General features: G+C 45.7%; 1 protein-coding gene across 1 annotated transcript; it reads right to left on the bottom strand.

Annotated features, from left to right (window-relative positions):
• Nucleotides 1-3,678: 3,678 nt before the first annotated feature.
• Nucleotides 3,679-12,284, bottom strand: CKAP4 (cytoskeleton associated protein 4). The gene is made up of 2 exons (XM_053943660.1): nucleotides 11,178-12,284; nucleotides 3,679-6,724 (listed from the first exon to the last, which is right to left on the bottom strand). The coding sequence occupies exons 1-2, from the start codon at nucleotides 11,517-11,519 to the stop codon at nucleotides 5,393-5,395; spliced, it is 1,674 nt and encodes a 557-aa protein (XP_053799635.1). The 5' UTR covers nucleotides 11,520-12,284; the 3' UTR covers nucleotides 3,679-5,392.
• Nucleotides 12,285-13,360: the final 1,076 nt, after the last annotated feature.

Below are 13,360 nucleotides of genomic sequence, written 5' to 3'. Positions count from 1 at the left end.
AACTACTTGTCAGTAAGGTTTTTCTGGCCTGAGTGACACCAAAGTGTGAACTATTCAAACACACTCTGGGAACTGCAAAGTTTTTGTTTGACCTGCCACTGACAAGGATATAAATTCCTATGTTTAGATCACGTCTCTTGCAGTGCTGTCTCTAAACAAGTAACTCTTCAGTGGCTCTCATCTTAAGGCATGGTTTTGCTTGTGATTTCAGATTTTTACTGTAAATCAATTAAAATCTAAGCATAATATTCTGTATCCCCCTACTATGTATATATAGTTGGAAAAATTGGTGAAAAGGGAGAAGTGAGGGAAAAAGAAAAAATTGTCAGAACTTTGAAAGTCAGAGCAGTAAAAAAATTCAAAAGTTTCAAGGCAACCCTGATTCTTTCTCCACCTGTTATGTTTTCCATCCTTGCTCATAACTCTAGGATTCCATCCCAACCCCAACCTAAGCAGTATTGACAGGAAAGGATTATCCACTGGAATTTGACATATTTACATCTAGAGAGTGCCAAAGCAAAGTCTTTCTGAGTGGAACAAAACTGCCCTTATTTGAACTAGCTTCTTCCTCTAGAATTGCAGATGAACACCAGGGTGAGGCGCAGGAGTTAATTGTGTAATTAGTGTTTCCTCAAAACTATTTTTTTTTTCCTAAAGAGGATATGCAGTAAAATAAGAAATTGCTTATTTGGCTTTTTTTCCTCTCACAGTGAAATAGAAATCACTTGAGAAAAGATTTGTCCTTGTGATGCTAAGCACAGCATCTAGTAGCATAATCTTGGAAAAGATTTTGAGATGTACTATTTGCAAATCTGTGGCAGCCAAGGGACACCTGCTCCATAAGCAAAAAAAAAAAGCAGAATTCAGAGATCTCTTTGTCTGAGGTCTAGCAAGCTACAACTGTGATGCTGTATTAACTCTGAATAGCTCTGGGGTTTAGTATTTGCATTATAAATGCAGGAATTACTGAGTTCTGCTCACATAAAGAGATTTCCAAGTTCTTTCACTTTCCGAGTGCATGAGCAAGCACAGACTCTGGCGAAATTACATTATCTTGGGAGCTTGCAGTGGATTGTATACTAGAGACTCTGGCAAGGTTTTCCTATGTGAGCAAGGACAAAATACACTTTTTGTTTTGGTGTCCAAGGCAGAATTGCCCTTTGAGCATCCCTGGTCAGCATTAGACTAAGTGGGTTCTTGGCAAAGGAATCACGTTGTTTGCTGTTTGACCTCATGCCAAGATTTACAAATAGGTGTCCAAAAAGTCCTGATTGTAAATATTCTGAACATGTCTAACATTGGTGAATATCTGCTTTTGGCTGGTAGAGGATGACAATGACTAAAATGCATGCAGGAAGGCCAGGGTAGCAATAATGTACGACTACTCAGAGGACCAATAGGGATTAGCATCTCACAGTGCTAAGTATTACAGAGAGTTGATATTAAACCCAAAAGAGCCACAGCTTCCCCCTCCCTAAACATGTATAAACCAAGCAGGTGATGACACGACAAATGAGCCAGGCACCAGTTATTAGCAAAATGGCAAAACTGGACAGAACAAGTGGCAGTTGCTTCTAGAGTCAGCCCTGCAGTGGATGAAGGATTTTTCAGGGCGGTGGTAGCACAGGAGAGCATTTAACAGGGCACACGGGCCGGTGCCGCGGCGGGACCTGGGGAGGGGAGGCGGGGGGCACCTGGCATCTGTCTTTTGCCAGCTAGATGCTCCAGGACATGTTCCGGCCCCTGCCCCCGGAGGGAATTCCAGCGGCCCGGACGGGCGGACGGACGGGCGGACGGGCTGGCGCAGAGCTCGGCCCGCGCCGCTGCCGTGCCGCTGCCACCGGGGGGCGCCCGGCGCCACCGCCCAGCTCCGCGTCCTCAGCCCCGGCGGGCGGGGAGGGCTCGTTCTTCCCTTCCTTCCTCCTTCCCCTTCCATCCTCCTTTCCCCTCCGCTTGTCGATGTCTAAACAGCCCCGTCTGTTCCAGCTCTTCTACAACATCTCGCCTCCCATCATCGCCGTTGTTCTCTTGGGGAGACGCTCCAGCTCAGCCACTCCTGTCCTGCAGTGCTCCAAACTGGACAGAGAGGCACCCTTGGCAGTGCCCAGCCAAGCAGAAGGTCCATACTGGATGTTTTTTGGCTGCTGGGGTGTTGTACATCTCAGACAGACTTCCCCTAGTCATTTCACCTCTCTGCAGCTTTGTTTATGGTACCAGCTGAGCTATGTCAAAAAAGGTAGTAAAGCCACTGAATCACTAATCCATGCTTTAATGAAACTTCCAACACATGCATTTAGACCACCAGATGCCCTTCTCAGTAATTTAGCTCAAGGCAGTGGTTGAATTCCCACTGGGAGAAGTCCCTGCAAGATTTATCTCCATCACATTTGCCAGTGTAGCTATTTAGGCAAGCCCTTTCAAGACTGATCAAGTCCACAGTGCCTCAGTGTAATGGTTTCTCCATTTATGAGAGACGAAAATGAAGGCAAGTGTTAATGAACAGGCCCAATCAATACCCCATCAATCAGCTAAGACAATTTATGTGGAAATTTGTTACTGTAACAGCATGTTACTGATGAACTCCCAGCAAAATAAGGAACACTGGCAACAGTCTGTCTTGCTTAAAGACCTTCTCCACTGCTTTATTACAAAGTTGAATAATGACAGAAAAGAGCAGAATTAGGTCTGTATGTGGTCTTTGAGTATTTATGAGGAAATTAGGAAATGTTTGTATTGGATGAAAATGTCAAACCAGACATAAAAGCTGAGCCACCAGTCTGCCAAGGGATCCTTGTCTCTGTGCCTGCTTTCAAACATTTTATTATTTACAGAGAATTATTATTCTCATTTAGTGAGATAAATAATTTCAATAGTTTGCCATAAAAATTCAGTACTAGAAGTGTAATTAGTAATTCTTTGTTTAATCTTTGAGATCAAATACAGCCCAGCTGCACTGCTGGCTTTAAAACAGCTGAAGTTCCAACATCATGCAGCTACTACAAAGTCACTGCATGCTGTCAGCCAGCTTGCTGCCAACTTGGGGTTATCTCAAATATCTTTAGACAGAAGGGCTTGGGTGCTCACCTGCTTTGTCAAGCACATGTAGTTTAATTAAAAAGTTATTACCTATTTCTGTGACTTTGGCCTCAAGAATTGCCAGGATATGATGATGCCTATACTCCTGAAATTACCCTTTCCCAAACTTTTGAAAGGCAGATATCCATCATGAGAATGGTATCGGTTGATGGGCCTTACAATCCAGCATTCCAAGCTAAGCAAAAGGAACGACCACTGTAGAAATATCACACAGGTTCTTTCTGCACATTATTTCTGTACTACAAGCCTTGGGCATTGAGGAAGTCTTAGAGAGGCCTTGCTGGCAGTGTCTGGCACAGAACTCATTTATGGCACAGATCAGGTATTTCACACTTTATGATCACCTTCCCAGGCTCCTGAGTCTGCTGGTCAACAACAACACCTTGATGTGACTCAAACCCTGCTGCTTCCATAGCAGGCAAAAGTTCTTCAACATATCCCTGTGGAAGCTGAGAACAAGTACAAAGCTGCAGCACATCTGGTACTTCCCCAAGCACTTCCCTGTACCCCACTGGAAGCACCCTGGGAAACACAACAATAAGCAAGCAGAAGAAAAAAAAAAAAAAAAAAAAAAAAAAAAGGTGCAAAGAATATTCCAAATGTTTATTATGTATTAAAAATACTGCAAATAAGCCATACAGTTCATTTCACAGTAACCTAAACAACATTGTTCAAGAACTTGAGAAGTCAACAAAGAACAGTGCAGTTCCAACAGTGACAACAGTTACCTTAATGCCATGGCTCCCTCTTTCTCTGACAGCAATTCTTTCCTGTTTACAGTGGAACAACACTGGATATGGTTCAGTATCCTATTTACCTAGGAGAACTCCTTTTCACCTGTGCTGTTCCTATTTCTGGGAGATGCTATTTCTAGGAATTTTTCATCTAATATAGTCGAGGATCTGTCTGGTCCAAGCTGAGGGGGGCATGATGCCCACCGCCTATTTCCAAGGTAACCACATGCAGACTTCTTTACCAATTATTTGGATGAAGTTCAAAAGTAAACTTGAAAAGGAGGGATATTAGAAATCCTTTCCAAAAAGACAGAAAACCAAAGAAGCTCCACGAGTAAGTGATTTTTAAAAGACCATCTATAGAATTATGACACTTCTTCCTCACTCTCCTAGAGGAGGTCTCCTAGAAGGATCCTTTGTTACCAATGCCCCAGCCAGACACCTGGTGACAAAAATAGTGACAAGAATCAGGCACCAAGTCCTGAATACATAACAAGAGTTCAGGTCACTGTCAGCTATGTGAAAACCTGGAAATGTATATACCATAGAAGCAATTCTGCTGATTTCATGGTGATTTTCCCTCTTGTGTGTTTTGGAGTGTATTATTGCTGTTGTTAGCATGCTTGTTATATATGGAACACAACAGGTGCAATTTTGGTCCTTCCCTTTCCTCAAATTTGCGACGATTTTTACAGAAAAATCCCTTATCAAAGACCAAATTAGATCTTTCCAAGGAAGATACAGCCTAATCATGTAAACAGTCTAAAAATATGATAAAAATATTACTGTACCCTCTTGAAATTAATCCCATCCTTCAGATGTCCCTCCTAAGCACTGATCTTCTGCACCAGCAGCCGAAGATGCTGGCAAAGAAGCCTGTGATCACAAAGAATGAATCTCCTAGGCCTTAGCCCCAGGCAGTGCCACTTACCTCAGACTTTGTTAGTTCCTTGGTACAGATTAAGGTCTCACAGAAATACACTACAGCTCAGCTGACCCTTGGTGAACTGACCACACATCTGAGTCCCAAACTACAGAAACATAGATGAGGTGCTCCACACCTGCTCCACTCTTAAGTTCACCAGAGTGAACAGCTTAAAATAGCATGTAGTTTTGCTTCTTAAACCAAAACATACCAGTAAAATCCTCAGTGAGTGCTTTGGGTACCAGAACAGCTGTAGCCCTTCTTTGTGGGATATCTATAGTGTCAGTGTGAAACACCTTCATGCCATTAAATATGTGCCCATTCTAATGAGGCTGTAGTTATACCACTACACTTAACAGTGGTACAACTTCATAGAGAAGATGAGCCCTTAAGAAACTCAACTCCCAAGTAAACTTGTGTTTTCTTAAAACAAAATTTAGGGAAAAGAAAAAACCAAACAACAAAAACTCCAAAAACACTACATGGAAAAAAATAAAGGAAATAAGCAGAACTGTCTCTATTATTAAAGTATTCTTATTCTCTTTGGAGGTATCAAATTGCTTTTTAAAAGAGTAAAAAACAGGGCATACAAAAGCTATTCCCCTTAACCCATTATTTGCCCAAGGAGCAGCACTGCCTAAATATTTTCATGTATTTTTTCTACTTTCACAAACAACCTTTCCAGATCATTTCTCAGGTCATCCACTGAGCTCTTCACAGACTCCAAGCTGTTCTCATTATTTTCAATTTTCACTGAATAGGCAACTAAACTATCCACTGCAGTTCTTAGCATTTTCAAATCGGAATCGACCTGGCTAACAGAAGATCTCAGTTCATCTACAGAGCCTTCCATAGAAGAAAACTTTTCAAGGTAACCTTGAGAATGTGTTTGACCTGCCTGAAGATTTTCTTGATCCAACAAAGTACTAATTTGCTTCTGGACATCCTGGAGCGCACCAGAGGATGGCAAGTCACTGATACTTCTCTTCAAGTTTTCCACGTCGTTGTACAGTGAAGTCTGTGCCTCACCAAGATTTTTCAGAACATCTGTGACTGAAGTTACATCAATATCTGAGAGTCCCTGAAGAGTGGTAATGCTTTGTTTTAGAGTGTTGAGCTTATTCTCATATTCTGCCTCCTTAGAAAGGAAAGATTCCAACTTTTCACTGTTTTGAGCAGCAACAGATGCTAGAGACTCTAGGCTGTCTTCTATGTGGCTCAATCGAGACTCCAGTCCTTCACTGTTCTTCCCAAAAGTTTCTAATACTTTTCTGAAGAGTTCATTATCTTCCCATTTGTTGAGGTTGGCTTTAACTTGCAGTAAATCTTCATCAAGTCTTTTAATGTCACTAGGGAGCTGCATAATAGAATCCTCAGCTCTCAGAACTTTCTCTTGTAAAGCTTTTAATGAAAGGTGTTCAGTGTCCGCAGCCTCTTTGAACTTCTCATGTTCTTGTTTGAGGTTGACTAACTCTTTCACTTCAGTGTACACATCAGACTCCATGGAGTCTATTGTACTCTTCAAGGTCTCTATGTCCTTTTCTTTCATTTTCATGGATGCTTGCATCTCACCCAAAGCATCTTTTAGCACCTTAATTTCATGTTTATACACATCTGCCTGTTCTAGTGAACCAACCTTTGCTTTCATATTGTTGATTTCATCTTGGCTCCTTTGCTGGACTTCAGTGAATACAGCAATGTTGTCATTTATAGACTTGGTCAGCTCTGTTAATCTCTCTTCCACTGTGTTTTCCAGAGATGTGAAGTCTCGTTCCCTTGCATCCTTCACCATGTGAATGCCATCAGACAAGTCTTTCAAAATTTCATTCTGCAGCTTCTGAAGCACTTCACTGATCCGGTTTATTTCACTCTCCCCTTGTTTAACAGCCTTCTCGCTCACCTCCTGCTTCTGCTGAACAATTTTCATCATGGATTCAAATTCTCCAAATGTGGTTTGAAGAGAACGTACCTAGGCCAGAAATACATGTGGTTAATACCAGTAATTTCACACTTTTTGTCCAAAATCCTTATAGCTCTTGTTACCAGATGAAATTATTATGTTGCAATCCTTCATGCCCCATACCTGAAGTGACCCACTGACATACAGATATGGGAGGCACAAAAAAAAAACAAGCATCTTGAGCCTTACAGCTCTATAGTACATACACCTTCTGTTAAGGGTCCTTGGCCTCACTGACCCGCCACTCATGATCCAGGAAATCTGTGTCAGTGAAAAAGGAACCCAGTTCTCCAGAGTCTCCATGCAGACTCCTGAACCATCCCTCCCATACAGGATTCCTGATTCTAAAGACCACAGATCTTTAGAAAAAGGAGGGGGGTGGGGAGGGAACCAAACCAAAAGAATATCTGGCATCAGCTTCTGAATACAGAAAAACTGGGATTATATTTTATCAGCCATGAATACCTGAACAATTCCTGACCATGAAAAAGAAGTTTTGTGGTAGACAAGAAAGAGCAACAAGAAAAATCAGGGGGAGAGGGGAGCTGGGATGGGCCAAGGAATGGAAGTAGTAATGACATTTTGCTGCTCCTAGACACCAATGGAAACACAAGAGATTTTTTTTTGTAAACTATTTTTTTAAGATTAGAAAAAAAATTAGGAAGTCCTTAATGTTCTAAATAGTTAGCAGGTTGTTTTTCCCACTCCTGCATACACCCACACACTCGCAGTGAGCAGGGCTCATGTATGTACACACAGAGAACAAAAGCACAGCAGCTGCCAAGAGCCTGCCTTGCATCTAGCTCAGGTTAACAGAAAGTTCCTAACACTGCATCAGGTACACTATTAAACTTCCCAATTACAAAAACTATCTGTACAGCTGGTTTTAGCAGCAGCCAGAGGGAAAAGGTCAAGGAGTGAGGGGCTGCCATGTTCGTTTACTCTCACATTTAAAGGTAAGATCTAGGCAAGGGAAGCATGCATTGCTTAATTTTGAGGCCAAGCAGAGCATCAGGCTTAAGACTGTGGATAAACCTTTTTGTGCATGTGTGGGTTGTACTTTCTTAAACTTAGTAAAGCAATCTAAGAACTCCCACTGGCTGCAAGAGGAATCCATCACACAGAAAATACCTCAAGGCTTTGGCAGGATGGCAAGTGCTGAGTAATGCACGTTGCCCTGCCTCACACTACTCCCTGTGTCTGAGGGGTATATTAATCAGCCATGCCACATGGGCTGCCATGTTTACTGATTAGATACACAGCTGGAGGGGTGGTTTTATTCTATAAATAGAAAGAAGTATGTTTTATATGGTTTTAGAAAGAAATATACAGAGCTGCCTTTTTTTTCTTTTCAACTGAAGCAGGCTCCAGCAGTTCCTTCACTCAGAACCTAGACATTATTTTCTAAAGACCTAACAGATATCCTAATTAGAAATTAAGTTATTTCTATGTATTTTTGCAAATCCCTGGCCAAATCCTCCTTAGTTTTCATGAAAGCCTATACTGTGCAAAGACTGTAGAGTTTGGCCATGAGACTTGTCTTTGCTTTGACAGATCCCTGCAGTTTGAACAATACCCACTAAGATGACTTCTTTTCTCCCTCTTCAGCAAAAGGGTTTCTAACGCCCTTACATTCCCTACACTTGTATTCTCTAGTGCTCCCATAGGAAATTAGAACTGAGCTATGGGGAAGGGGTGGAGAAGGTAATACTGTCATACACATTGCAGCTGGGCACGAGTCATTTGACTGACTTACCAACCTCATTTTCATTACATCTTAGCTGTCATTCATTCTGATTACTTCCACAGGGAGAAGAGAGCTTTTTCTGTATCACTATAAATGGAGGTCAGAAATCAAACAGGATAACACAGGAAAGTTCTCCTCCCCCTTCTATTACAGCGACACATTTCAACCAATTTACCAAATTCATATTTGCAAGTAACTGTCTTTTTAGTCTAAGAAATTAGAAATAGCCAGAACTCTCCAGAGGGCTGGGTCTCTGCAACTGTATGACTGACAGAGGTGGATCCCACCTCGCACAGGGAAGTACTTTATACCTGCTCCTCCACTGCATTCAGGCAATGTTCATGGTCTAAGTTGAAGCTATTTCCCATCTGGGCGAGCCACTTGAAGATCAGAGAGCTCTGATATAATAAAATGGACTGGGGTCTTCAAAATATACCAGCTTCTAATCTGATTTGTCCTAACCAAGAGCCATCAGGACTCAAAGCAATACCCTTACACAAGAGGGGTAAAAACCCACAGCTTCAAAGCAGTTGGTCTGTGTGTGAACCTTCATGTGAGTTTGCTTTTCTGGCATACATGGCTGGTAAGATTTGAAGCCATAGCCCTTGAAAGATTTAACATCATAAATAGTACATAAAAATGTATCTCCAGCAAATGACTACTGTTTTCTCTAACTGGTCATACTATCTTGTGTTTAAACACCAAATGACTTTGGCCTCTCTGAGAATGGTGCTATGTTAAAGACTAAACTTCCACATAATTTCCTTTCTCCTCGATGTGTTAAGCAGATGAGTTTATATAATGCTTACTTCTGGCAGAAGCTCTCTGCAGTCAGATGATGAAGGGCAAAGCTACAGCAGCCTGTGCTGATGGCACTCTGCAAGTACAACACAGAATCCTACACCTTTGTGAAGCAGTGAAATACAGCCTGCTCTCCTCTCCCTCAAGTAAATTTCTGTGTCATCAAACCACAGCAAGCAAGACTTCCATGGGTTACATCGAAACCCTGTGATCTCTTTCCCCCACCTTTAACAGCCATCTGCTATGCAAAGGCAAGTCAGTTTCAGTTGTCTTTGAAACCAACTATTTATAAACTTCTGTTACATACTGGTCTCCTAGAATATGTAACACATACTTATGATTTTCTGTAATGACATGGAGATGGGAGGCAGCAAATTGTCCCCATTCCTTTGATTAGAAGGGCTTATACATTGCATGTACATCTGAGTTCTCCACTCATGTATTGTAGTTTTACATCTTGCCATTTTGATTTCTTCCTTCTTATAAACAGTCTACAAAAATGGCTTAAAAAACAGTAAAAAGCAACAACCTTTGCCAGTTCAAATCATTGTCCTGTCATCAGTGATTTAAAACTAGCTTCAGACACAGTCCTATAGCCGTGAAGTTTACAACTCTTCTCCCCCGCTGACAGGAATTTTCCTTTTACTTCTTGTTGTATGGGACAGGAAACACCAAGACGGACGATATAATCTCCACATGTGGAGGCCACCGTGTTTCTGGAAGCACTGAACAGCCAGAAGATCTCTGCCAGTGCCTGTCCCCCCATTGCCAGCCCAGGCCCAAGCTCGCAGGGAATACAGGGAATCTGAATGGTCTGCCATGCAGAAAGCAGTCAAGCTGAGACAAGAATTTCCTTTTCCTTGATCTGACTCAGTCATAACTTTACATACTGTCTTCCAACCAATTAACCTACTCCCGGGAGAGGCGTTTAATTGTATGTTGATGATGCACAATCACAGATGCCATTTTTAAAGGATTTAGGCACCCTAGGACGTATCCAAGTGGACAGCACTATTTGTGAAAGTATAGCTGGGAGGCTAATAAGGGCCTGAGTGAAAAAAATGAGGGAAGTGAGCATTTATTTCACTTCACTTGAGCCACATCCTGTGCCAGCAACTTCACAGCTTTTCCATGGTCCTGGACTGCCGTGGACACTGCGAGTGTCACTCCCTTGGCCAGGGACTGCAGCGGGAACGTGGGAGGCAGGGTACTGCAGCAGTGTTTCTGGCACAGCCTCTGTTGTTCGGTGAAGCTCACATGGATTTTGTTTTCTAGAGCGTGGGGACGCTGAGGCAGGATCCTGCCCCATTCTGACAGCGCTGCCACCCCGTGTCCCTTGGCGTGCACATCTGCCTACTCGACAGGCAGCGACGAGCAGCTCGTTCGCCCCGCTAGGTTAAGTGATTTGCGGGCCTCGAAGATACAGAATTACTGGCACCAGGCTCCTTCGGAACTGCGGGTCCGCACCGCTGCCAACACCTAATGCAGCGTGCGAGCTGCATTCCATAAAATGGCTTCAGGCACAGGCCCTGGAAAGGAGAGCTGGGGGCTGCGGCCACCGTCGCGGGGTCCCGTCCCGCCCCGTCCCGCCCAGCTCTACGCTGCCTGGCAGGGATTTCTCGCTGCTCCGGGGCCACGTTTGCAGGCACGCGGAATGCCCGGACTCCATCTGCCCCTCTAATGGCATGAAAGCATCTTTGAGGGAGCACGGAAGAGGAGGGTAGGCAACGGGAACACGTTCGCTTTCCCGCAAGCCAGGCCATCCGACAGCTGCACAGCTCCTTATTTAAGGGGCGAACCCCCGCGCCCGCCTCCCTGCACGGGTGGCTGCTGCCCCCCGCCCCATCGAGCAGCACCGAGCGCCCCGGCGGTGCCCAGCCCGCCCGCCCCCGGCGGTGCCCGGCGCTGCGCTACCTTCTGCACCACGGTGTCCAGGGTGGCGGCTAACTCCTGCCGCTGCCGGCCGGAGGCCTCCACCTCCCGGGCGCTCCGCCCGACCTCCTCCTGCAGTTGCAGCACGTACCAGCCGGCGGGCAGCGCGGCGCCCAGCACCACCGCGGCGCCCAGCAGCATCGCCCAGCCGCGGCGGGGGCCGGCGCCGGAGCGGCCCCCCCCGCCGGCCCTGCCGCCCCGGCCATGCCCCGCCGCCGCCGGCTTCTTCGCCGGCGGCTCCTCGCCGCCGCCGAGGTGCGCGCTCTTCTCGTTGGCGGCGGGCGGGCTGCCCCCCTTAGTGCCCCGGTGCTTGGCGGCCGACATGGCGGGACGCCGCCGCCGTCGTACGCAGAGCGGGAACAGCGGGAGTGAGCGAGGGAGAGAGGGAGGGAGGATGGAGGGAAGGCGGAGGCGCCGGCCCGGGCAGCGCCACGCTCCCCGCCCCGCCCCGGCCTCCGCCCCGGGGAGCCGCCACGCACACGGGGATGGGCTCCGTCCCTGCCTGGGGGCAAACGTGGCGCAAAGGGCCCAGCCCCGTCCCCAGGGGAGCAAAGGGACCGGAAAGCGGCGGGCGGGGGGGAAGGAAGCCCCGGCCCAGCTCCGCGATCACAGACTCCCGCCCGACCCACTGTGGGGGTCTCGGAGCGAGGAGGGCTCTCCGCCCCCGCAGCTCACAGCGCCGGGCGTCCCCCAACCCAGACCGGTCCTTCTGCCAGTTTTTGGCCCCGCTCGTAGTTTTGGTGGTATAACGCGGCAGAATTCTGCCTCAGGCAACTTCTATTTTGCTTGGTTGTCATTTTGGCTGGAATACCTGCAGCAAGCTCCGGAATGACTGAGAGAAAGGCGTGGAGAGAAAGTTATTTTCTCCATCTGCAACCCCCCTCCCCAACCCGTTTCTCGTGCCTGTAGAGCGTAGAGTTGGCTTCGGGCTGGTCCCTGGGGACCCAACAGCTGCTGCCCTGGCTGGCGGGAGCGCTGCAGGCCCCAGGCAAGCCCCTCTCAGGTCACGGACGGCTTTATCCGAGTCGGAGAGACCGAGAGCTCAGCACCGAGTCTGCCCGCAGAGCCTTTCTGATCTGGCCATGCTTCTTTGCCTCCCCACACCGACACGAGCCTGCTGCCTTCATCTTCCCCACGGAGCGAGTCCCGGCACAGGACAGGAAAGGAGAGGCTGAGCAGGCCTTCCCCTGTGCCACGGGCTCCAGCTGGAGCTTGAGGCAGTGAATGGATCTGTTTCTCTATTTGATTACAGAAAGAAATTAAATCAAATTTTGTCTTGGAAAATGTTTTCTTTTCTTGGTCTTTCCTTTGATTACGGTATATTCTTCCTTTACATGTGTATATATATAAATTTTTTAAAAAATTATGTTGAGTATTATGTAGAAACTGAATCGTAAAGTCAGCTGGATCACAGCCCCTGATGTCAGCCTGTCAAATACAGTTCCACCTTTGCCAAGGCTTAGGATGAACTGAACAGTTTAGTCGATACATGATGTTCTAGTAACTACTAGAATGGGTGATAAGAGGAGAATTTATACCGAATTGTCTCAGGTATTTTGTTAGCACAATTCTGTCAAATGCACAGACCTGAGAGGATGTTGGTGTGACTGCAGGTTATGAGCACCACAACAGAAGTTACTGCCCTGACCCTAACAAGTAACAGAGAGCTTGCTTGGGGCCAGGAGGTTGTCTTAAATATATCCCAGAGGTGGCTGAAGCTAGTATGAGGAGGCTTGCCCTAAAGCAGGTGAGGAACCCTCAGAATAATCCATCTTCCTCAATACAATGTGAGTAGAAATCTTCAGCAGCAAACAAAGCACCCTAGGAAAGCCACCACAGAAGTTTCCACTGTGAACATCTAGCTACAGCCTTAGTTGTCTCACACTTTATGAGAAGGGGATATCAGATTTCTATTTAGGAAAGGCCTAGAAAGGCTAGGATTTGTAGCAGTACCCTAAGACCCAGGATTTTAGCTCTGAAGCCATTTATTTCAGAGTTTACTATAAGAACTGAGCTATATGGACTTCACTAGAGAGAATAATCACGAGGATCATCAATGCTAAGTGTCAAGGGATGTTTCAGGGAGCAAGGTAGCATAGGTAACTGTCACTATTTCTTTTTTTCTCACTTGGTAGTGACAAGGAAAATGTTAGCAATATGCTACC

The sequence above is a fragment of the Vidua chalybeata genome, chromosome 5, assembly GCF_026979565.1.
Source record: "Vidua chalybeata isolate OUT-0048 chromosome 5, bVidCha1 merged haplotype, whole genome shotgun sequence".
Classification (NCBI taxonomy): Eukaryota; Metazoa; Chordata; class Aves; order Passeriformes; family Viduidae; genus Vidua; species Vidua chalybeata.
This window is presented reverse-complemented; position numbering and strand designations above follow the sequence as displayed.

Coding starts and splice junctions, on each gene's coding strand:
- CKAP4 (XM_053943660.1), bottom strand. CDS start 11,519: ATGTCGGCCGCCAAGCACCGGGGCACTAAGGGGGGCAGCCCGCCCGCC. Junction 6,725..11,177: donor TGGACACCGTGGTGCAGAAG/GTAGCGCAGCGC, acceptor TTTCTGGCCTAG/GTACGTTCTCTTCAAACCAC.